Source organism: Uranotaenia lowii, chromosome 3 (genome assembly GCF_029784155.1).
Source record: "Uranotaenia lowii strain MFRU-FL chromosome 3, ASM2978415v1, whole genome shotgun sequence".
Lineage (NCBI taxonomy): Eukaryota > Metazoa > Arthropoda > Insecta > Diptera > Culicidae > Uranotaenia > Uranotaenia lowii.
The window spans coordinates 237,970,746-237,993,527 of NC_073693.1; the positions used below are offsets into that span (position 1 = coordinate 237,970,746).

General features: G+C 39.2%; 2 protein-coding genes across 2 annotated transcripts; both read left to right on the forward strand.

Annotated features, from left to right (window-relative positions):
* The first annotated feature begins 5,262 nt into the window (after positions 1-5,262).
* LOC129753201 (uncharacterized) lies at positions 5,263-10,548 on the forward strand. The gene has a single exon (XM_055749000.1). The coding sequence runs from the start codon at positions 5,263-5,265 to the stop codon at positions 10,546-10,548; it is 5,286 nt and encodes a 1,761-aa protein (XP_055604975.1).
* A 4,474-nt stretch (positions 10,549-15,022) lies between these two features.
* LOC129758229 (uncharacterized) lies at positions 15,023-16,274 on the forward strand. Its single transcript, XM_055755692.1, has 3 exons — positions 15,023-15,290; positions 15,355-15,501; positions 15,560-16,274. The coding sequence occupies exons 1-3, from the start codon at positions 15,173-15,175 to the stop codon at positions 16,129-16,131; spliced, it is 837 nt and encodes a 278-aa protein (XP_055611667.1). The 5' UTR covers positions 15,023-15,172; the 3' UTR covers positions 16,132-16,274.
* The last annotated feature ends 6,508 nt before the right edge of the window (positions 16,275-22,782 follow it).

The window sequence follows — 22,782 nt, forward strand, 5'->3', positions numbered from 1 at the left end:
TGTTTCTTGGTTTTGATTTCTTCGCAGTCCAAAAAAAAAAACAACATCGCGGTCCTTAATGTGTTAAAGCCGAATAACAATTAAAATCGAAAGATGGACAATGATGCTGCATAAATTAAAGGGTTGTACTCCATTTACCCGAAAACCATTGCCCAGAATGAAAAATCCCCAGAATTCCAATCGCCAGAAAGAACCATTCCCCAGAATTTTTTTCCCCAGACGAACCATTCCCCACAAAAATTTTCGCCAGAATGTACCATTTCCCAGAAAATTTTTCACCAGAATGAACCATTTACCAGACATTTTTTCGCCAGAAGAACCATTTCCCAGAAAATTGAAAACATTTATCCCTACTAGAAATTAATAAAAAAAAAAAGGAATTGTTACAAAAAAATGGGGTTTCATAACTTAATTCTTTTGCGGCAAAGCCGCAACCAACGAGGATGAAGGGGCTGAGGCGGCACAAAGCCGCCGAAGCTCCCAAATCCGAGGTGGCCGCCGACCCGCCGTCGGAAGCGGCGGCCCCATTACATTGGTCTAGGTCTGCCGGGGCTTCCTAGGTCTGCGTGAAAGCTAGGGGTGATCCCTTAGCCCCGTCCGCCACGCGACAGCGTGAAGGACATAACGTCTTTCAAGTTCGAACGCGCAGCGTGAGGAGTCGGATACCAAAACGGTTTTTTAAAGGACCATGATAAGCATTGAATCAATTAAAGTACCCAAACCATAAACAAAGCACAATATTGGTTCTAAAATAAATTTAGTTGGAAAATTTCAAAGTCTTAGTTTCATTAAAAAAATCATTTTGAAAAAATTAATTTCGAATCATATGAAATATTCAAGAATTCATTAGAAAAAAAAGAAAACAAATAAAAATACTAGGGGAAAAAATCTGGGATTTGTGCCATTCTGGTAAATGTTCCATTCTGGGGAAAAAAAATTCTGGGAAATGGTCCATTCTGGGAAAAAAAATTCTGGTAAATGGTGCATTCTGGGGAATTTTTTTCTGGGAAATGGTTCATTCTGGGGTTTGATTTCGGGTATTTGTCATTCTGGGAAAAATTCATTCTGGGCAATGGTTTTCGGGTAAATGGGATACAATCAATTAAAGGGCTAATTTTTTTCACATTACGTATAAAAATTTAACTACCATAAAAAATGTTGCCTTAATTCAATTCCCTTGGCCCTTGCACTATTCCCCTTTATTTTTTTTCCTCGAACTGTACCAATTGATAGGGTTTCTAGCCTTTTTTCCTATACTGGCTTACTCTTGGAAAATATCCTTATTTTTAAAATATCAAAAATTTACCTCAAAATAAAACAAAAACAACACCAAAACTATATACATTTATAACGGAAACAAGTTGAACTCTAACATACATCAACCTGCTGCCTTTAAACGCTTAAATTTAATCAGGGAGGGTGTTGTTTGCGAGCCTTCGAAAAATTAGACATTTCAAGATTTTGAAATAACATTTTTACTAACATTTCAGATTTTCAAAAACAAACCAAGTTTTTTCCAATTTGAAACTCAACTTATAGGTTTTTAAACGTAGAGAAAAGATTTTAGATATTTTAACTTAATACTTAGTTGTTGATGATTACGTGAAAAAATTTCATGTTGATAAAAGTTACCCCGTCTACTGTAAATACTCTGAATTCAGCATATCATCAAAGATCTCCAAGTATCAAGATAGTCGGGCTGTTGTTTTTTCGAACAAATCGTTGGCGTTACCTACACAATGTTTATGGCGCTGCCGCCCTGCGAAATGGGATCCAAACTTAGCAGCTTTCCACACAAGAATTGCAGCTTTGCATTCAAGCTTTGAGTGGAAGCACATCATCACATTAATACTTAGAAAATCAAGCGTAACTTCACTCACACAATGTTCATGTTTACACAGTAAACGAAAATCGAGTTCCGTATTTTTTTTTGCCGAAATCCTAACATGTGTAAATCGTTAAATTGTTCGGTAATTTTTTCGGTAAAAAATAAACGAATATCGGGAAATAAATGAACCGATCTACCGATGTTCATTTATTTTTTACCGAAAAAATTACCGTACAGTTTAACAATTTACAGATGTTAGGATTTCGGTAAAAAAAAAATACCGAAATCGGTAATATTCGTTTACTGTGCATTAGACCGCTGCAAAAAATAAATTTATGCTCCCATATGTTTTTTCGATGCCTTTTGGGTCGCCAAGCATCAGTGTAAAATTTGAGATGATTTGGTTGAAATTTGTATGGAAGAAGAAATTTTTGCACATTAAATTATCCAGAAAATTCAAATAAGCTTAAAATGAAGTCGGTCTTTGATTTTTTATTTTGACTATTCTCAAGCTTTATTTTTTGCTAACATGCACATGCAGCTAAGAATTTCATGAAAAAAGTTATTGCCGTTTCAAAATAAAAAATCTCAATCCATTGAAAAGTATTGAAAAATGGCAGACTATGCTTGCTAGAACTTTTAATAATTTCATGAAATGTTTTTGTAAATGTTAGGGGGCATCCATAAATTACGTAACGCTCCTAGGGGGGGGAGGGAGTAAGCTCAAGCGTTACGAATTGTGACATAGGGGAGGGGGGGAGATATGCTCATCGTTACGTAACGATTTTTTCCTTAAAAACTTGAAATCGCTGCTATTTTGATGTCATGCAATTTTTGCAGAATGATAAACAAATCAAAATTAGCAAAAATTTGTAAGCTTCAACATGATTGAAACTGATTTGTAACCTTTCCTCTTTAAAGATTTTGAGATAAACTCCTTAAAATGTGTATTGAATATCTGTTGGTAGACTATCTATGGACCCTAACCACGATGCTGCGATGGTCGATAATCGAAAACCCACGAAGCAGAAGGTCTTAAGGAAAGGCGTTAATGACGAGCGAAACAGCTGATTTTCGAACCGTAGTTCGAGAAGATAACAAACATATGAAGAAAAACCCCTTAAAAGGGTCACCATTTTTCACTAGTATTATATTCAGTCTTAAGAGCGATTTGGCACAGGTCATATGAGACCCCGTTGAAACTTGAATAATTTGCCTAAATATATGTTTAATGTAGTTTCGTAGTTAATAAATTCGTTTCAAAGTAGTGTGTTTTTTAAGCCAAAATAAATGTGTAGTTTTTGTAAATAAATTGTGTGCCTTACTTCAACGAGGAGTTTTTACTTACCGTCACCGGAGAGATTGCTATCATCACAAGGGACAACCCAACACCCCCCACGGAAGACTCAACCCAACCAGCAGCCCAAGGTTTGCCCCACGGAAATTCCCCCCATACAGTCCACTGCGAGGTCCAAGCAGGGTTTGGACCGCACCCCAACATTTTGGTCCAATCGAACCGGATTATCAGCACCGCTTAAGCAATCTCTGCAGCACACCGCCATTGGAAAAAAACACACATCATATTCATCGCACAACCGCAAAACTCATCAAAAACACCGTCGCTCACTACCCGCAGCTCACAGATTAGTAGGAACTTCTTCGTGCTCACCATTAGACACTCCAGAAGAACCTTAGCTATCGCCAATTAATGATTAATTGTTGCGTTTAGCACGGCACTTCTAATAACCACGAACCGTTTAGTGGATGTGGATCAACACTAAACCGCCAATCAACGGTCGAATACATTTCGGATCTTCAAAAGAATCGTCATCACAGCAGCAACTGAAGACATAGAGCTATTTCTTCGCGGATTATCCTGTTTGTCCAGGTAAATATACACTAATAGGTCTATGTTCAGTTGATGCTTGGACCACTCGATGAATACTGCATCGTTTCTTTCCATCTTCTATTCGTAAACAACCCGATCCTGAGCTGTATTGCTACGCCAACCCCAACCAACTGAACGCACACTACGAGCAACGAAACTACACCAAAACGATCGCGCTAGATCGGCTAGATCTCCACCGTCATCACCACCACTACTTTTGATTGGAATTGGTCACAAATCACAACCACCGAAGCCATCCGTGACGTCATCGATCTTTTCGGAAGGCATTCAGCTGGCGTTTTTTGGTGACGTCATCAATCCAGAGCACGAAAAACATCACTTTGGGCAATAAATTACCATCAACCAGAGTGGTGATTATTGGATGTTCATCACCTTTGCACCGATTTCTTCACTGGTTATCAATAGTTCCCCCCGGTGGCCTTATTGGAACGATTGAATTGCATCGATCGTAAATCTGCCGGCAACCATTTGCAACACTTACCCAAGGCCAAGGTCATCAGCTTCCATGGTCATCAGCTTCCATGGTCATCAGCTGATTATCACCGCTTTTGAGGCATCTCCGAAGCACCTGGCAACATACGACTGGTTGCCACCGATTGAACCGCGCGCAACTAACCTGACAAGACGTTTTCCCGGAGCACCACACCTTTTTCGGTCAGGTTAGTAAAACTTTTCGGACTACCGTTTTAGTATATGACCGGCCGTTGCTGGACTTAGCAAATACTGATCCCTGCCAATCTTACCTCACAAACACAACTGTATGGTGCAACATATCCCTATTCGAACGAGTTGGATGTTTGAATGTACATAATTGTGCATTTGCCTATTTATTTGTACTGCATTGGATCCGCAAGTACACCGTTCAGCAGAATTTTTGGATTTTCTGCTATTTGGATTTTATGCTGCGCAATAGTTTTTTCGGTTAGGTTAGTAGAACCGTTAGTATACGTCCTGCCGAAGCTATATTGAAATACAAATACTACATCCAATCATTATCCTTGCCATAACACCCTGCTAAACTGATCGACCCGAAATATTTTGGAATAAACCGAGGCGCACCAACTTTATTTGCGTTGTTCGAGGAGCAGCTGTACTCCCACGCATTTTGAGCATCATTTGCCGGATTTTGGATACCTATACCTGTAGAGGGGCGCAACTGAATTTTCTTGAAAGTAAGTTAAGCTCTACAGAGTATATGTTCTAGTCGAAGCTTTAAGAATTTGGAAACTACAACATTATTATTTTGCCCACAACACCACTTGTCTGATCGATACCGAGGTTAATCATCAATCTTCACGCGTAAACGAGGGCTTTTTGGAAGCGTTACTCCAGGCGCTAAATTCACATCGCGCACTGCCATTCAAGTTTTGGATTGGGAGGAGCCTACCTGTAGAGGAGTGCAGTACTAAGTTTTTTAAAGTAAGTTAAGCTCTACAGTGTATGTTCCTTGCCGAAGCTAGAGTCAGAATTGAATCCTAACACCGTGCATTTTCTCCTGTGAATTTTGTGTGAGTGAACTACAACCATGGCTACAACATCCGCTTCTAGTTTGTCATTGAAAAATCCACCGCTGCGCAATCTACAAACAAAGGTGAAGGCGTTGATGGAGATGTTTAAATCAATAACCATTTTTGCAAGCACTCTGGGGGAAGTTACTTCAGCTCAACAAATCCAGGTTAGGCTGGAGAAACTGGACGATTTATGGGATCGGATCAACGACGCGCTGATCGAGGTTGAGATGCACGAAGAGTACTCGTCGAAAGAAGCAACATGTTCCAATATACGGCAGGATTTCACCACGAAGTACTACAACGCCAAGGCATCTATGTTGGAACGCATCAAGGAACTGGAAGGAGGTGCCAGTGTTCTACATTCCACCCGTATGATGGACTCGTCAATTCAACCAACCATCGAGCATGTCAGGCTACCGCAAATTAAGTTGCAAACTTTCGACGGTGACATCGACCAGTGGCTGAGCTTCCGGGACCTGTACTTATCCCTGATCCATACCAAGACGGACTTACCGGAGGTTGAGAAGTTCCACTACCTGAAGGGCTGTCTCACCGGCGAGGCGCGGGCTCTCATCGATCCGTTGGCGCTTACGAGGGCGAACTATTCAGTAGCTTGGGACATCCTAATGGCCAGGTACAACGACAGCAAGGTGTTGAAGCGCAGGCAGGTTGGAAACCTATTTAAACTTCCCAAGGTGGCTAAGGAGTCGGCCGTCGATATTCAGGCACTACTGGAAGGTTTCGAACGCGTCGTGCAAACCCTGGACCAATTGGTAAAACCGGAAGAATATAAGGACCTGTTGTTGCTGGAAATGTTGTGCTCCAGACTGGATCTAATTACACGTCGTGCATGGGAAGAGCACAGTGCTCATCAGGACCAGGACAAGGTGGTAGATTTAACCCAATTTCTCCAAACCCGCGTGAAAATCTTGGCATCGCTTCCACCTAAGGCTCACGATAACAAGCAGGAAGGTTTTCAATGGCCGAAGAAACCCAACGTCGCCAGAACAAGTCACAGCGCAGCACAGATGATGGCCGGAAGTTGCATCGCTTGTCCGGAATCCCATTTGTTGTACACCTGCCCTACGTTCCTGAAGTTGAGTGCTTCCGCTCGAGACAAGCTGCTGCGACAAAATTCTCTCTGCAGAAACTGTTTTCGGCGTGGTCATCAAGCTTCGGACTGCAGATCGAACCGGGTTTGTCGCAAATGCAAAGGAAAACACCATACGCTAGTCTGCTTTCGCGTCGACAGTGCAGGAAACAACTATACACGTCCATCGCAACCTTTGGCATCTGCTGCCAACAGTAATCAATCCGCTTCAGCAACCACCTCAGCCGTCAACTTAGGATCCGTTTCATCGAACATGGCAAGGAATCATTCCTCAACCGTTCTGTTAGCTACAGCTGTCGTCTTAGTGGAAGACGATGCAGGCAAGGTGTTCCAGGCAAGGGCTTTATTGGACTCAGGCTCCGAATGCAACTTCATGACAGAAGGGCTCTGTCAACTTATGAAGGTGTCTCGAAAACGGTCGAACATTTCTATTCTTGGAATCGGTCAATCAAATACCACGGTCAAGCATCAGGTGTCAGCGGTCGTACGGTCAAGAACATCGGACTTTTCTCGGCCGATGGATTTCTTGTTATTACCCAAGGTTACCGCGGATTTACCGACAACAAACGTGACGGTTTCTGCGTGGAAATTCCCGCAGGGCGTGGAACTAGCAGATCCAGCGTTTTTCAAATCAACATCATTGGATATGGTGCTAGGAATACAGCACTTCTTTTCATTTTTCCCGAGTCAGACCAAGATTCCGTTGGGCGAAGGTTTACCCATGCTGATTGAGTCAGTGTTTGGCTGGTTGGTGACAGGTTCGGTAGAAGGTCAAGCTTCTTCGTCGCGCATCATCTGTAATACGGCCTCCAAGGTGGATCTGGATGAACTTCTTACTCGTTTTTGGTCTTGTGAGGAGATAGGGTCTCCGAACAATTATTCCCCGGAAGAGCAACGCTGCGAGGCGCAGTTTGCTCTAACCAAGTACAGAAGTTCTACTGGGCGATACACCGTTGCACTACCGAAGGACGAAAAGATATTGGCAACCATTGGCGAGTCGCGGGAGATGGCTTTTCGTCGACTTCAGTCCCTGGAACGTAGACTGGAAAAGGAACCAGAGCTACGTCAACACTACCACGGTTTTATGGCAGAATACCTGGAGCTCGGGCACATGCGCAGGGCGAATGTGGGTCCCGAGAAACGTGTTTATCTTCCTCATCACCCGGTCATAAAGCAGGCAAGCACAACAACCAAGGTGCGCGTTGTGTTTGATGCATCATCCAAAAGCAGTAGCGGTATATCCTTGAACGACGCCTTATTGGTTGGACCCGTAATCCAGGACGAGCTTCGAGCTCTCATCATGCGTTGTCGGATGAAACGAGTCATGATTATAGCGGACATAGAGAAGATGTTTCGACAGATTGGTATATGCGAAGCTGATATGCCCCTGCAAAGCATCCTTTGGAGAACGGATACGAAGAAGGAGGTTGAAACTTACGAGTTGGCAACCGTGACGTATGGCACGAAACCGGCGCCATTTCTAGCAACCAGAACGTTGAAACAGCTGGCGAGCGATGAGTACAATCGATTCCCAAGCGCATCTAAGGCGTTGGTAGATGACGTCTACATGGACGATGTTATCACAGGCACCGATACAGAAAGTGATGCAATCAAGTTGTGCGCAGAACTTATCAAATTGGCAGACAGTGGTGGTTTCCGTCTTAGGAAGTTCGCATCTAACTCAGCAGCAGCTTTAAGAGAGGTGAAAATCGAGGATCTTGCTCTCCCGCAAACCAATGAGATCAATTTGGATCCTGATCCATCGGTGAAAACATTAGGACTGGTCTGGCTGCCACATAAGGACTATTTTCGCTTCAACTTCACCATTGAACAAATTGCGGCAAAGGAAAGGTTGTCTAAACGGAAAATCCTATCAGCTATCGCTATGCTTTTCGTCCCCCTCGGTCTCGTAGGAGCAGTTACAACGAGTGCAAAAATCTTCATGCAGCGTTTATGGCGGCTGCAGGAAGACGGGAAAACCCTCGGTTGGGATCATCCAGTTCCGATTGAAGTAGAGGAAGAATGGCGAAGTTTCCATGGACAGTTATCAATCCTGAATAACCTGAAAATCCAGCGATGTGCAGTTTTACCAGAGGCGGTCAATATGGAGCTGCATTTCTTCTCGGATGCGTCCGAGCGTGCGTATGGAGCGTGCGCTTACGTCAAGAGTATCGACAAACATGGAAGGTCTCTCGTATGTTTGCTCGCAGCGAAATCGAAGGTAGCACCATTAAAATCCCAATCCATTCCGAGGCTAGAGCTGTGTGGAGCGCTTTTGTCGGCGGAATTATCTGTTAAGGTACGCGAAGCGTTGAAATTGGAGATCGACATGCATTTCTGGACAGATTCTACGTGTGTTCTTCAATGGTTGAAGGCAATTCCTGCGACGTGGTCCACTTTCGTAGCTAACCGTGTTGCGAAAATACAAACGATTACGGAAAACTGTACTTGGAGACATGTTCCCGGCTTGCAAAATCCAGCAGACCTTATCTCACGGGGTATGGACCCAAATCAGATAGAGGGTTGCAGTCTTTGGTGGATGGGCCCTGAATGGTTAGGGCAAAATCATTATCCGGAGCAGCCAGGCACCTTGGAGTCTCAAATAGCAGAAGAGGAAATTCGTCGTACCGCACATCCAACCACCAGTCGAGTATCAGACTTCAGTGAAGACTATGTTCGAAGGTTTTCGTCATTTACCAAACTAATACGCAGTACCGCTTATTGGATGCGGCTCATGCGTATTCTTAAGAAATCTGAAGAAAACTGCAAAAACATACTAACCGTCGAAGAATTGGAACAAGCAGAATTTTCTATCATCCGCTGCATCCAGCAAGAATCATTTCCTGCTGAGTGGAAGGCGTTGATGAAAAACGAAAACTTACATCGAAGTTCACCACTTAGATGGTTTTCCCCACGAATATCATCAGAAGGACTAATTCGCGTGGGAGGCAGATTAGGAAGATCCATGGAATCGGAAAATACGAAGCACCCCATTGTGCTGCCAGCTAAACACCCGTTTACTAAGATGTTATTCGAGTACTATCACATCAAGCTACTTCATGCTGGTTCTCAACTACTGCTAAGCACAGTGAGACTAAAGTATTGGCCACTTGGTGGCAGAAATGTTCCACGACAGGTTGTGCATAATTGCATGAAATGCTTTCGAGCGAAACCCAGCCCTATTGAGCAGTTTATGGGAGAACTACCTCAAGCACGTGTCACCGTAGCTCGAGCATTTCTAAGGACAGGCGTCGACTATTTTGGCCCAGTATACATTCGGCCAGCTCCAAGAAAACCAGCGGTTAAGGCATACGTGTCAGTCTTCATTTGCCTGTGTACGAAGGCTGTACATCTAGAACTCGTGTCCGATTTATCCACAGAACGTTTTCTCCAAGCTTTACGACGATTCACCGGTAGAAGAGGATACTGTTCAGACATCTATTCAGACAATGGGACAAACTTTGTCGGAGCCCGAAATTATCTGCGAGAGATCCTCAAACTGCTGCGCAACGATCACCACAAGGAAGCAGTTTCGAAGGAGTGTGCGAACAACAATATCCAATGGCACTTTATACCCCCAGGAGCACCTCACTTCGGAGGACTCTGGGAAGCAGCAGTCAGATCAGCCAAAAAACATCTTTTGAAGGTTCTAGGAGAGAACGTGGTTTCATTTGAGGACATGACTACGCTTTTGGTGCAAGTAGAAAACTGCCTCAACTCCAGACCAATAACAGCGTTAACGGATGATCCTGATAATCTCGAGCCTCTAACACCGGGGCATTTTCTTATTGGGGAACCTCTACAACAAATACCGGAGAGAGATGTTCGCGATGTCCCCTTGAATAGGTTGAACAACAATCAAACGCTGCAGAAAAGAATCCAGCACTTTTGGGATCGTTGGAGAGTTGAATACCTGACGCAACTTCAAGGGCGGTTCAAAAGATGGAAGACACCAATTGAAGTAAAGATCGGGCAGCTAGTTGTCATCAAGGATGATAACTTACCACCAAGCCGTTGGAAGATGGGACGAGTAGATCGAGTTTTTCCAGGACCTGATGGAGTCATAAGGGTCGTCACTTTGAAGACTGCAACAGGACCTTCTACGCGCCCAGTCGAAAAGCTTTGTGTTTTACCAGCGTCGTCTCAACCAGATTACCAGCAGCCTAGTTTCTCGGAGAAGGATCAGTAGCACCCACCCGTTGTGTTCGCGAGGTTTTCTTTTCTTTCTTTTCAGAAATACGAGCTATTTCAGGATGGGCCGGGATGTTGGTAGACTATCTATGGACCCTAACCACGATGCTGCGATGGTCGATAATCGAAAACCCACGAAGCAGAAGGTCTTAAGGAAAGGCGTTAATGACGAGCGAAACAGCTGATTTTCGAACCGTAGTTCGAGAAGATAACAAACAGATGAAGAGAAACCCCTTAAAAGGGTCACCATTTTTCACTAGTATTATATTCAGTCTTAAGAGCGATTTGGCACAGGTCATATGAGACCCCGTTGAAACTTGAATAATTTGCCTAAATATATGTTTAATGTAGTTTCGTAGTTAATAAATTCGTTTCAAAGTAGTGTGTTTTTTAAGCCAAAATAAATGTGTAGTTTTTGTAAATAAATTGTGTGCCTTACTTCAACGAGGAGTTTTTACTTACCGTCACCGGAGAGATTGCTATCATCACAAGGGACAACCCAACACCCCCCACGGAAGACTCAACCCAACCAGGAGCCCAAGGTTTGCCCCACGGAAATTCCCCCCATACAGTCCACTGCGAGGTCCAAGCAGGGTTTGGACCGCACCCCAACAATATCCGTGAAATTACCGATGGAAAACCGAAAATTAGGTACATTTACCCACAAGAACTCAATTCAATCTTAAAACGGAAATTTTACTATTTTTTCTCAATTTATTCAATAAACGCAATTTTTGTTATTCCGACGAATATTACTAAGTGGAGTATATTTTGCATAACAAGCTATGTTTAACAAACAAGTTAAACAAAATAAAGTAAAGAAGGTAGGTCATCAGTGATGAGTGAACAAACACAGAGCAACTCGTAATAAAACAATCTTTTTATTTTTTCAGAGAGTTATCATCAATGTGTACTAAGAAGCGATTTGGTTTGGATAGATATTATTTTCGGTTTTAAGAACGTTAAAAAAATTATGTTAAAAATTTTTTTTGGTCTTTGTATATCAGTATTTAAAAAAATGAGAAGATTGTGGGGGGGGGGGGGGTAATTCTTAGCGTTATGTTATTTTCATAGGGGGGTTTGTCGAAGCGTTACGATTTGTGACATACGGGGGGAGGGGGTCGAAAAAGTGCATTTTTTGCGTTACGTAATTTATGGATGCCGCCTTATACAAATCAATAAATTTCCTGGTTATGCAAAGCAGTTTTTTGAGATTTTTTATACTCATCCTACGTTTCACAGCTTTCAAACAAACAGTCTAAAGCGAAAAAATTAAAAATTATTATTTTGAAAACAAAAATTTTGTATAAAATCGAATATCTTTTCTGAGGTAAAAGTTAGGTTTGTGGTTTGTTCACATGAATCATATTGCAAGAATCAAGGAATAGTTTTCATTCAAAGTTAAATTTTTTTAACTTTCAGTATAGCTCTGGCGATTTTCAAATGAAAAATTTTGATTCCCCATACAAATTTCCATACAAAATTAAAACTCTGCGCTAATTCAGGACTTGATGGATCGCTTCCAAAATTTTCAATTGCTATTTCTGGCAGTAAAAACAACCAAAAAAAAAGTTGTAGGAGGTGTAAAAATTTAAGAATTTGAAATTTTTATTCAAAGCTTGCAGCGGTCTTGTAACTAAATTGCCTCACCCGGAGTAATTAGACTCGACACGCAATTGGCTCAGTTCAAGGAACGATTTATATCTCGAAGGCTGAAAGCCTGAATTTCAGTCAGCGACTTGAAACCTTTTATCTTGCGCAAAATTAAGCTCAGTGATTTTAGTGTAATTTGCTATAAGCATTCTTATTTGTTTTAAAGCTCGACAATTAACATTTTATGTTGAAAAAACTGTGTTGGCCCAATGCCATTTGATATACTTAAATCTAGTCAAACCTGGTATCGCTACAAACAAATTGATCAGCTGCTCTCGAACGTCGACGGGGCCCCGGAATCGTGTACTGCAGCCTCTGCATGCACTCCTTTCACAAGCATTAAAAATGCACAATCTTCGCTTTGCGCTCTCTTCGCACTAACACTAGCACTGTCTATCTCCGCTGCAGCATCGCCCATGCTCAGAGTCAGATCATGCGTACGTGACTCTCTTTCTCCTTCCTCTAACATGCAATCATGCAAAGATGGGGCTTCACAAATTCCTTCACAGAAGAAGCCGTCGGCTATTGCTGCTGGATACTATTTGGCTCTCTTCTCTATCAGCAAGTCGGGTGCGCTGGTAGGCGTTGTTCTCTCCCACAGAGACTGGATGATACAAATTGGCAATCAGCTGAGTTATGTTGGTTCCATGCAATGTTGTCGTCTTGTGTCCCTGCGAAAATCAGGCCTTATTTTAAAGGTCCTGCGTCGTTGACGAGGACCTTTTTGATTTTCTTGCAGCACCAATTTTGCACCTTAATGCCGAACGAAGCTAGGCTGCCGCCCAATGGCTTTATGCGCGATTCTTCCCGTTAGGTAGCGCGACCGAAGTATCTTGTGGGTGACCGTAGTGGTAACGTCAGCTGATGTTCGATGGTTTCCTTATGTGGTTCTTTTGCTAGTAAGCATGCTTTTCGAATGGTGACGTTGTTTTCGATGCTTGTAAGCACTTGTTGGCATCCATACATGCAAGGATTGCCACTTGCCACCGTGTGGTTGTTGGATCGTCAATGTTGATGTGAATCTCTTGGTGATGTTACTTCAATGGGTTTTTAGGTCGAGAAATCAGCCATGTGTAGCGTGACTATCGGCTTGTCTTGCTATGTAGCGACCTTGCCAATCTCGTGCCTGATGAATCCTCAGTGTGTGTCACCTGGATCCTAAATCGCGTGGCTCAAGATTAGAATCGCTTGATGGGCTACTTATTCCGTCGACCGTAATTTGAGGCTTTGCCTGCTTGCACGTTTTTTGCGGAACTGCTTATGACAGTCGAGGTGCTGAGAGTGTGGATTTGCGAGAGAGTGGCACCAGTTTGTGCGATGATTTCAGTAGTACAGTGGTTATGCGGTTTATATTCTGGCTATCAGTGTTTCTCATATCATATATTCGATGCTATGTTTTGCAAAGATCTACGGTGTAGTAACAGTCTACTGTGTATATTGTTTACAACAATGCAATTTGTGCTGGTGCATGTGTGTGCGTGAAAAAAGTTCAAACTCGAGCTTGGATCTCAACCCGTCAACCCTCATTTGGCGCTAGTGTTTTGTCGCCAGAATTCCGTGCAAGCCGATATCGCCTGATATCATTCTATAAATGAACATTATCAAATTATTATGCTTATAATGTTTTCATTGTTCAAACGCGAATTTAATTGAGCGATTCTCTTAGCATGAAAATTTCTTTATTTGCAATCTCATCTTACTCCAGATTTATGATTCTGTGTTTCGTTATTTTAATTTCCATTCTGAATTATTTTTTTCGAAGGTCACATTTAGAGGAACTTTTGACAAAAGCTTTTGATTATTTTTTAAATAAATTAATAAATTTTTTAATTTATGTTTTAATCCGCATTGAATTTTAAAAATTTAACCACATAACATGAACACAATTTTTTATTTGTATTTTCAAGATATGAAAGTGAAATAAACATTTGGATTTGAATTAGAAGTTTTGCAACTCTTGCCTTTCTTTGATTGTAACAGGGGTTCTCAATTTTGTATTTGTATTTTATTTGTAATTTGATAATGCGATTTTGATTGGAGACTTTGAATAGTGAGTCTGAATAAAATCCGGTTTTAGGTATTAAATTTCACTGTTGAACTGTATTTTTATTTATTTTAGATTGAGATTGAGAGATTTTTGAGTGCTGATTGAGTTATGGAATAAATTGTGAATTGAATTTTGCTTTGAACAGCTCTAATCAACTTCTTCATTTTCGATTAGTTGATTAGTTCTTCCACAATGTTTGCATGTGATGGATTATTTGAAGATATCAGACTTAATGGTTATTTGAAGATAATATAACGAGCTCTTTAAAGTTTCTTTGTATGTTCAAAATATAGGTAATGTGTTCTTTGGGACAGCATAAGAAAAAAAAATAATTTCGCCGTGAAAAATGGCTCCGGGTCCTCCGATGGCTTTATCCGGTTCTTCTTATAAAAAAAAAAAAACGATAAATTTTTAATCCCTGAGGATGATATTATTCGCTATCGAAACTTCGCTTTGTTTAATAAAATTTTGGTTGCTTTTCCGAAAATTCTACTTATTAAAATCATCTAGTCGACTTTTTAAAATTATCTTCACTTATTAAAATTTTCATATCACTTTTCATTACAGTCCCTTCAACTTGCATACAACTATTGATATGTATTGCACACAAGCTCCTGTGCAATATTTTTTCTACCTACGCAAGCGAATTCAAACAGAACATGTGGTTGGGGAAATTCAACGCGTATGAATCATCTCCTCCGGCTAGCCATTCACTTATCATGACATTTCACGATGCTGCTTAATTCCGACAGTATTACAAAGAACGCGGCGTTTCGCGGTAGCTCATTCAAGATTTTCCCCTCTAAAGAATAACATCACAATCAAGCTTGTGCTCTAATTTATTTATTTGAGTGTAAAGTGATAAGAAAATATTTCAAAAACTTTAGATAAAGATCGTAAAGGGTCAAGCCGCTGTGCCGCCATGCGGAGCATCACCTGTGAAATTCTTTTCCCCTACAATCGGGCGGAAGAATTTTACTGTGGTGAAAATCTTCATCTGTGCATTCAGCTCAAGTGTCACAAGCCGGTAACTGTTTGTGGTAAGACTTATGATAACAATCTTAACGGATAGAAATCACTTATCAATTTATGAAATACCCACAGGTATTTTCCTCGAAATTTCGTGCAGCACCCAGGAAAATGTGAACTCGAATGAATACGGCAGATACATTGATGAAGAAGGGTCATCAACTGCCCAAGACAACAAAACGATTGTCAGGAAAACCGAAATAAAACTGTGGGGTGAAAATGGTGAGTGTTTAAGGAATATTTAAAAAATAAAAAATTACATTATGTTTACACATTGCAGCAAAAGAAATCGTTGATCTAATACCGGGAACGTTTATCTATGACGTTGAGTGTCGCTTGCCTGAAAGTATTATGGAACGAAGCTGTGATCCGGTAGATTCGGTTGTCAAAGAATTGGACTACACATTTAAAGTAAGAATTAGGAAATATAAAATTGATAGCAATAGTGAAAATGGCACTAGTCAAATTGTGACCCATCAAGCGATGGCTCTTTGCCGGAAGCGCTTGGTAAATTTTGTTTGGCCAGCCGAATTTAACCAGATTTCGAATTTCAATCAAACCTTGGCCCGGGTTAGCTGTGATTTTATAGATATTTTAGACTATGAGAGTAACAAATTTCGTCATGAAGACGACGATGATGAGACAGAGTATACCTTGGAGAATTGGCTCGATTCTGTATTGGAGCATCCTCCACCAGAAGATGAAGATGAAGAGGAAGTGGTAAATCCTGAAAATTCTGCTAAGGATCAGAATGATCACGAATGTGAAAAAAGTACAGATTCAAATATTGTTGAAAATGTTGGAAACGAAAGTGACGATAAAAGTACGGAAAATCAAACGATCGAGAATTGAGTAATACGGAGTAATCTGATCCAATACTTTAATTATTAAAAATCTGGCAGCAAGCATTTCATCTATGACATTCATAATATTGGAAGTTCTGAATAACACAAATCAAGATAGCTTTATTTATATTAAGAAATATTTAAAAAAAATTGAACACCAATAAAACTTATATTTGAAATCCGGAATTAGATTTTATTTCATGCTCAATCTTTTAAAAAATATCAAATTAATTTTGATTAGACTGTCCATTTCCTGGCTATTTTTGCGTTCCCAGGAATCGAGAAATCTAACGATTCTTTTTCCGGGAATTTTCGGGATCCCGGAAAAAATTGAAAAGTAAAGACATTAACAGTCTACTTCATACAAAACATTATATTTGAGGTATTATTAAATTTAAAGCTGGTAATATGGAAAAAACATTTCAAACTTTTTTAGTGCGTTAAAAACTTTAATAAGCAATTATAAAACCCAAGATTAAGAACTTTAACCGACAAACATGACTGATTCTTGCTGCGAAAATATAAAATAATTAAGAAAGATTTATAGCTATTAAAAGAAGTTGGTAAGCTAAACTTCAGGTTATGCATCGAATCTTGTAAATTTTCATATAACTATCCTTTTGTTTAAAAATTTGTCATTTCTTTGTCGCTGACAGTTCTTAATGATGAGTGTGGCAACAAAAAAGAACATTCAAATTCTATCCGTGTCGTTTCTTCATTGGAATTGTTTGGTTAAATTGAATCTTTGTCGTTTTTCACTTTACAATATTTTTTCTAACGAAAAAATATTTTGTATCAAACTCAATGTTTTAAACAGTTTTTAAAAAACAAAATGGTTAAGTTTACGCCTTTTTTTCACGGAAGAGCCATCATTTTCCTTGCTCTTTCTGATCTATTTGACCAAATTAGATCGTTTAAATTTTTAGTAATTTTGCACTTTTTAGGCTTCGGGAATTCCCGAGATTTAAAAGTTTCCCGGGATTCGGGAATTTCCGAATTTTTCTGTGTTCCTGGGAATTCCCAGTCGGGAATGCCGGGTAGGACACTCTAGTGATTTATTGTTGTTTGCTGTGTCGGACTTTAAAATAAAAAATATCAACACATACCAAATTGTCATTTTAATTTTTTTTAAAACTCTGAAATGGTAAAGGGTGATACGGTCAAAATTTGGTCAAGGGAAAACGCGTGTAAATCGGTGAAATCGTTCATTTAAAAAATCAAATTAAATTTCTTTTTAAAGTTGAATTAGTATAAAATTCAGGAAAAATATTCAGTTAGGCTTTCGCATTTCCAAATCCGAATTGCCAGGCCTTACGCTTAACCCCTGCCATCAGATTTTGTACAGCCACCTTGTCCACCTTCTTTGCCGCAAAAAGCCAGTTTGCCTTGAACTGCTGCTCGTCCTTAGCAGTTTTTTGGTCTTCTTTAGGTTCCACTTGACAATAGCCCAGTATTTCTCAATTGGGCGGAGCTCTGACGTGTTGGGAGGGTTCTTGTCCTTGGGAACCACCTGCACGTTGTTGGCGGCGTACCACTCGATGGCCTTTTTACCGTAATGGCAAGATGCCAAATCCGGCCAAAACAGTACGGAACAACCGTGTTTCTTCAGGAAAGGCAACAGACGTTTATTCAAACTCTCTTTCACGTAAATTTCTTAGTTGACAGTCCTGGAAGCTATGAAAATTCTGCTTTTCAAGCCACAGGTACAGATGGCTTGCCAAACCAGATATTTCTTCGCGAACTTTGACAGTTTCATGTTCTTGAAAATATCTGCTACCTTTCCTTATGCCGTATAAAACTCCTGTCCCGGAAGCTGCTTGTAGTCGGCTTTGACGTAGGTTTCGTCGTCCATTACCACGCAGTTAAACTTCGTCAGCATCTTCGTGTACAGCCTCCGGGATCGCGCTTTGGCCGTCGTATTTTGTTTATCATCGCGATTTGGAGTCCTTACCTTCTTGTAAGTCGATAGTCCGGCTCGTTTTCTGGCTCGATGCACGATTGTAGACGATACACCCAGCTTATTTGCGGCATCTCGGAGAGAGAGGTTAGGGTTTCGCTTGAAACTACCGGCAACTCTCTTTGTCGTCTCAGCGGCTTCCGGTTTTCGATTTCCCCCCGATCCAGACTTCCTGGCTGTCGACAAACGTTCCACAAACACTTTAAATAATATTTGTGACGGTTGATTTGCAAACTTTTAGCGATTTTGCCAGCTTTGCGTGCGAGTAGCTCGGATTTTCGCGATGCGCGAGCAAAATTTTGATACGCTGCTCTTCTTGGATGGCATTTTGACAACTGAAGAGTGAATTCCAAAATCAAAATAGGAGCAACATTCTACACAAACACCTTTAAAATGAGGGGTGTTCAGGTTTCTTAAATGCAAAATTGAAAGAAATACGTCAAGTTGATTTTGACCAAATTTTGACCGTATCACCCTTTATACCCAATTGTTGAAGAAGAGAATCTTAAATAAGCATATAACTGTTTCTCGTATCGAAATGCCTTCATGCTTAATTTGGTTCCAATTGTTCGGTTACTTTTCGAGTTATGCGAAAAATTGTTAGGGCCCCCCTTCTTTTCTTCATTTCACTCCACTGGAAGGAGGCAGTAGTACTTAATATTCCTAGAAAAAAATTTCGTACTCAAATACCCTCCCAATCCAAATTAGGTTCGATTTCTCGAGTAATGTAAAATATTGTATGGGAGCGCCCTCCCCACTTGAAATTTTCCCACTGGAAAACCAGTAGTTTCTCAAATATCATAGAGACATTTCCCGTATTTAAACACTTTCCTTTGCTAAATTTGGTTCCATTTGCTTGATAAGTTTTTCTTTTATGCTGAAAATTGTAAAGAGCTCCTCTCTTTCCATCTCTCCACTGGAAAGAGGGAGGAGTACCAAATTTTCACAAACCCATTTCTCGCACTCAAGCATCCTCTAAGTCAAATTTGGTTCCATTTGTTAGAATAATTTACCTCTTTATGCAATAAAGAGGTATGGTTACCCCCTTTCTCCTTTCCCATATCCCCACTGAAAGAAGAGAGAGGTCTGAAATAATCATAGTAACATTTCTCGTATTCCAATACCCGCACATGCCTGATTTGGTTCCATTAGCTTGATTAGTTCTCGAGTTATGTAAAAAATTGTTAGGTAGCCCTCCTCTCTCCTTCCAATCTCCCCATTGAGAAGAGAGAGGTTTTCCAAATATTCATAGAAACAATCCTTGCACCCAAATACCTTTCCATGCCAAATTTTGTTTCATTTGCTTGATCTGTTCTCGAACTATACAAACATTTGCCGTGCCTTAATGAGACCCCCTCCCCCTTCCAGTTAGAGGAAGGGGTCTCAAACCATAATAGGAATCGTCCCAGGTTTCAAAGGCTCCCACATGCCAAGTTTCAAGTGATTCGGTTCAGTAGTTTCCGAGTCTTTAGGAACAGACAGACAGACAGAAATCCATTTTCGATTCTCGAAAAAAATTGCTGTTTTTGTATGTTAAAAAGATTTTTTAATAATTTCACATTAATATGCAAAGTTTTATTCCATTCCATACGTGTACCTATCATTTATGAATTTGGCATGGTCGAAATACAACCGAATCTTCCGAGCGACTTTTTTCGCTAATCGTATAAGAACCACCATCTCGAGTCAAAGTAAATACACTTTGGCCGCGAATAAACATTGCATCTGTTATGTTTCACATAGTTTTCAAAGTAATTTTAGATCTAACTTGTAATATATAATTCAACAAATTTAATTTTACACGATTTATGATATTAATTTCATCGATCGTTTGAACTGTTTTTACGAAATGTAAAATTAAATCAAAACAATTTATATCTATTCACTATTTTTAAAAGACTTAAATTACATCAAAAGGAGTTGAAAATTGCATTTTTTTAATAACAATTGTGAAAAAAAATCCGCATAATTTGAGAACTTTTTTCCAGTGGATTGTACTAGTTTGTTTGAATAAATACTACCAGATATTGCACGATTTTCAGAAAATTGTTAGATTAATTGTTACACCATCCACCATCCAAAAACTGTTAAAACTTGTCGAAAATTTTATGATTTGAAAAAAAAAAAAATTAAATAAAGCCGGATTCAATTGGGATATTGAATGTCGAATAAGTCATGTTTTGAACAACACCAACACCTGATTTGGAATTGTTTTGTAAAGATCGTAAAGATGTAAAGATTGTGTTTATTCATTATATTTGATGAACTTTCCCGAAAGAAGCGCATTGGTATTTTCGGTAAAGAAATAAATTTCCGATTTGTTAGAATTATTCATGATTCTTCAATTGATTATTGTAAGAATTCTCAGTATCGAATTAAAAATTAAATTATCACGAATTGAAAACGAAATTGTAATGTTTTATGATTTGCTTTGATTTCATCAAAAAGATCAGAAGGGTGCAAGTGAAAAATATCAAAAAAAGTAGTTCGCCGTTTGAATGAACATAAGTAGGGGAGAATGAGGATACTTGATCCCTGGGGATACTTGATTCCTTAGCTATATCTCGAAACTGGAATGTCTTACAAAGATCAAATGTTCTAGAAAAATGTGCCAAAATGAGCAAAACAACAATATTTGTAGTTTAAAAAATTTCAACAAAATAATTGTTTGAGTAATTGAACTTTGATTGAAAAATTACACAAAATGTAACTTGAAGATCTTTTTTCATCACTTTAAAATGTTCTTTACATGGGAAAATTGTGAAAAAAATATTTGTTTCAATGTATCAATCGTTCGAGCGTAGAATGAACTTCATAATGCCATATTTTCAAAGCAATGGAAAACTCTCAACTTTTTTCAGAAAAAGTTTTCTAAAATGTTGATTATGGGTACAATTGATCCCCCTTCCAAACAGCATATTCTTCTTCTGAATTTATCGTTATGATTGCTGGTTACGAAATTACTAATATTTATCCAAAAACTTATATTTATCAAACAATTGTCAGAAGAAAAGAGCAAAAATAATGAATTTTCTCTTAATTAGAAAAAATAGCGCCTTTAAGTATGCAATGTTCTTAGCGTTGAGACAAAGTTATAGAATTTTCTTCTATGTCTGCTAAAAATTGTGAAATGAGAACAAACATGACCAAAATAGTCAATTAACATTCTATCTTGGGGTTTTGTTTGTTTTTTATACAAGGATTAGGGCATCCTGAATAAAAGATCAAGTCTCCTTCAATAGGGGATCAAGTCTCCCCTAACTTCAGAAAAATCGCAAATTTTTTACTCCCACGAAATTGCTTCTAGTTCATCAACGAGTTCAAGTATCGTTCTAATTTTTGGAGCATAGAAACTTGAAGTTACAAGCTGTCAGAAAATATCAAAGACGGCGAGTTGCTAAATTTTTCCAAAAAGATATGGTGAAAATAAGAAAAGGGGATCAAGTATCCCCACTCTCCCCTATCGCAAAAACTTTGGTTTTTCTTGCAGAATCATTCATTTTAGACCTCTTGAGACACACTCCATCGAAAATTGAGTAGAAAAAGCGAGTCAATAATTATGATTTAGAAAAACAAACTTTGATGCCCGTTTTCTCATAATCGAAAAGTCGAAAAAAGCAATGATGCTGCATACATCTAGGGGCAAAAATAATAATAATTGCTTAATAGTTTGAGCTTAAAAATACAAATGAAATTTCATCTTCACACATTCCCATAGGCTCTCCCACTATTTCCATTTTCAATTTTTTTTTTTCAAAGTTAATCATTTGATAGGATTCCTATCCATTTGACCAGTAAGGGCTTACTCTTGGAAAATGTCCTTACTTTTTAAATATCGAAATTTATCATTAAATGACTATAAAAATAGTACTATAACTATGCATATACAAAGAATAAAAGTTGTTCTTTCCCATTCAATCACCCGTTTGCTTCTACATACTTTTTGGAATCATCCGGAGACAGGGGCGGTCCTAGAGTTGGCTCTTGGGGGGGGGGGGGGGGGGGGGGGGGGGTGATTTTCCATATTTTCAAAAATCAATCAATAAGAAGGACAGTAAATATTTGGCGAAAAAACGTTTTCTTTTGAGAAACATAGTGAAAGATGGTGGAGAACGAGGGGGGGGGGGGCTTTTTGCAGGTGCAAAAAAGACTTGTATTTTGTAGGTTTGAATACTTGTAGGTTTGTAATTAAAAAAAATTGAACTAAAGGAAAAATAGTGAAAATTTTTAACAAATTGTACTCAATATACTAATTTTGATATCCTTTTACGAAACAATCTGCGAATCTTAGATGTTCACTGCGTAAAAGTGTCGATAAAAAGAAAATTTTTGTAATTTTTACATTTGGCAGTTTAAAAATTATAGCTTTAAGAATTCTGTAAAGAATTTTCCAATATAAATGTCGTTTCCCAAATGAAAATTAAACACACATTTTCGTAGAAGAAAATGTTAAAAAAATCTTCAAGTTATCCACAATATTTTTACTGGGAATTTTCATATCAGGATAAGACCCTCACCAAAATACTAATGATTCTCATTTTGCATCCATTCCAAACAATTATTTGAGAGAAGTGTTTGTTGAAAATTACTATGAATTAAAAACTGAACATTTTTATTCCGAAGTATTTTGCTGAATCGTTGTTCAGAAGTATCGAATTATTTTAAATTCTTGTTCAAATTCTTCAATTTTTAAATATAAAT

What these genes read in the sequence shown, in the direction of transcription:
- LOC129753201 (XM_055749000.1), top strand. Translation starts at nt 5,263, where the DNA reads ATGGCTACAACATCCGCTTCTAGTTTGTCATTGAAAAATCCACCGCTG.
- LOC129758229 (XM_055755692.1), top strand. Translation starts at nt 15,173, where the DNA reads ATGCGGAGCATCACCTGTGAAATTCTTTTCCCCTACAATCGGGCGGAA. An exon ending in CAAGCCGGTAACTGTTTGTG is followed by an intron (nt 15,291 to 15,354) that starts GTAAGACTTATG and finishes AAATACCCACAG; the next exon opens with GTATTTTCCTCGAAATTTCG. An exon ending in AAAACTGTGGGGTGAAAATG is followed by an intron (nt 15,502 to 15,559) that starts GTGAGTGTTTAA and finishes TACACATTGCAG; the next exon opens with CAAAAGAAATCGTTGATCTA.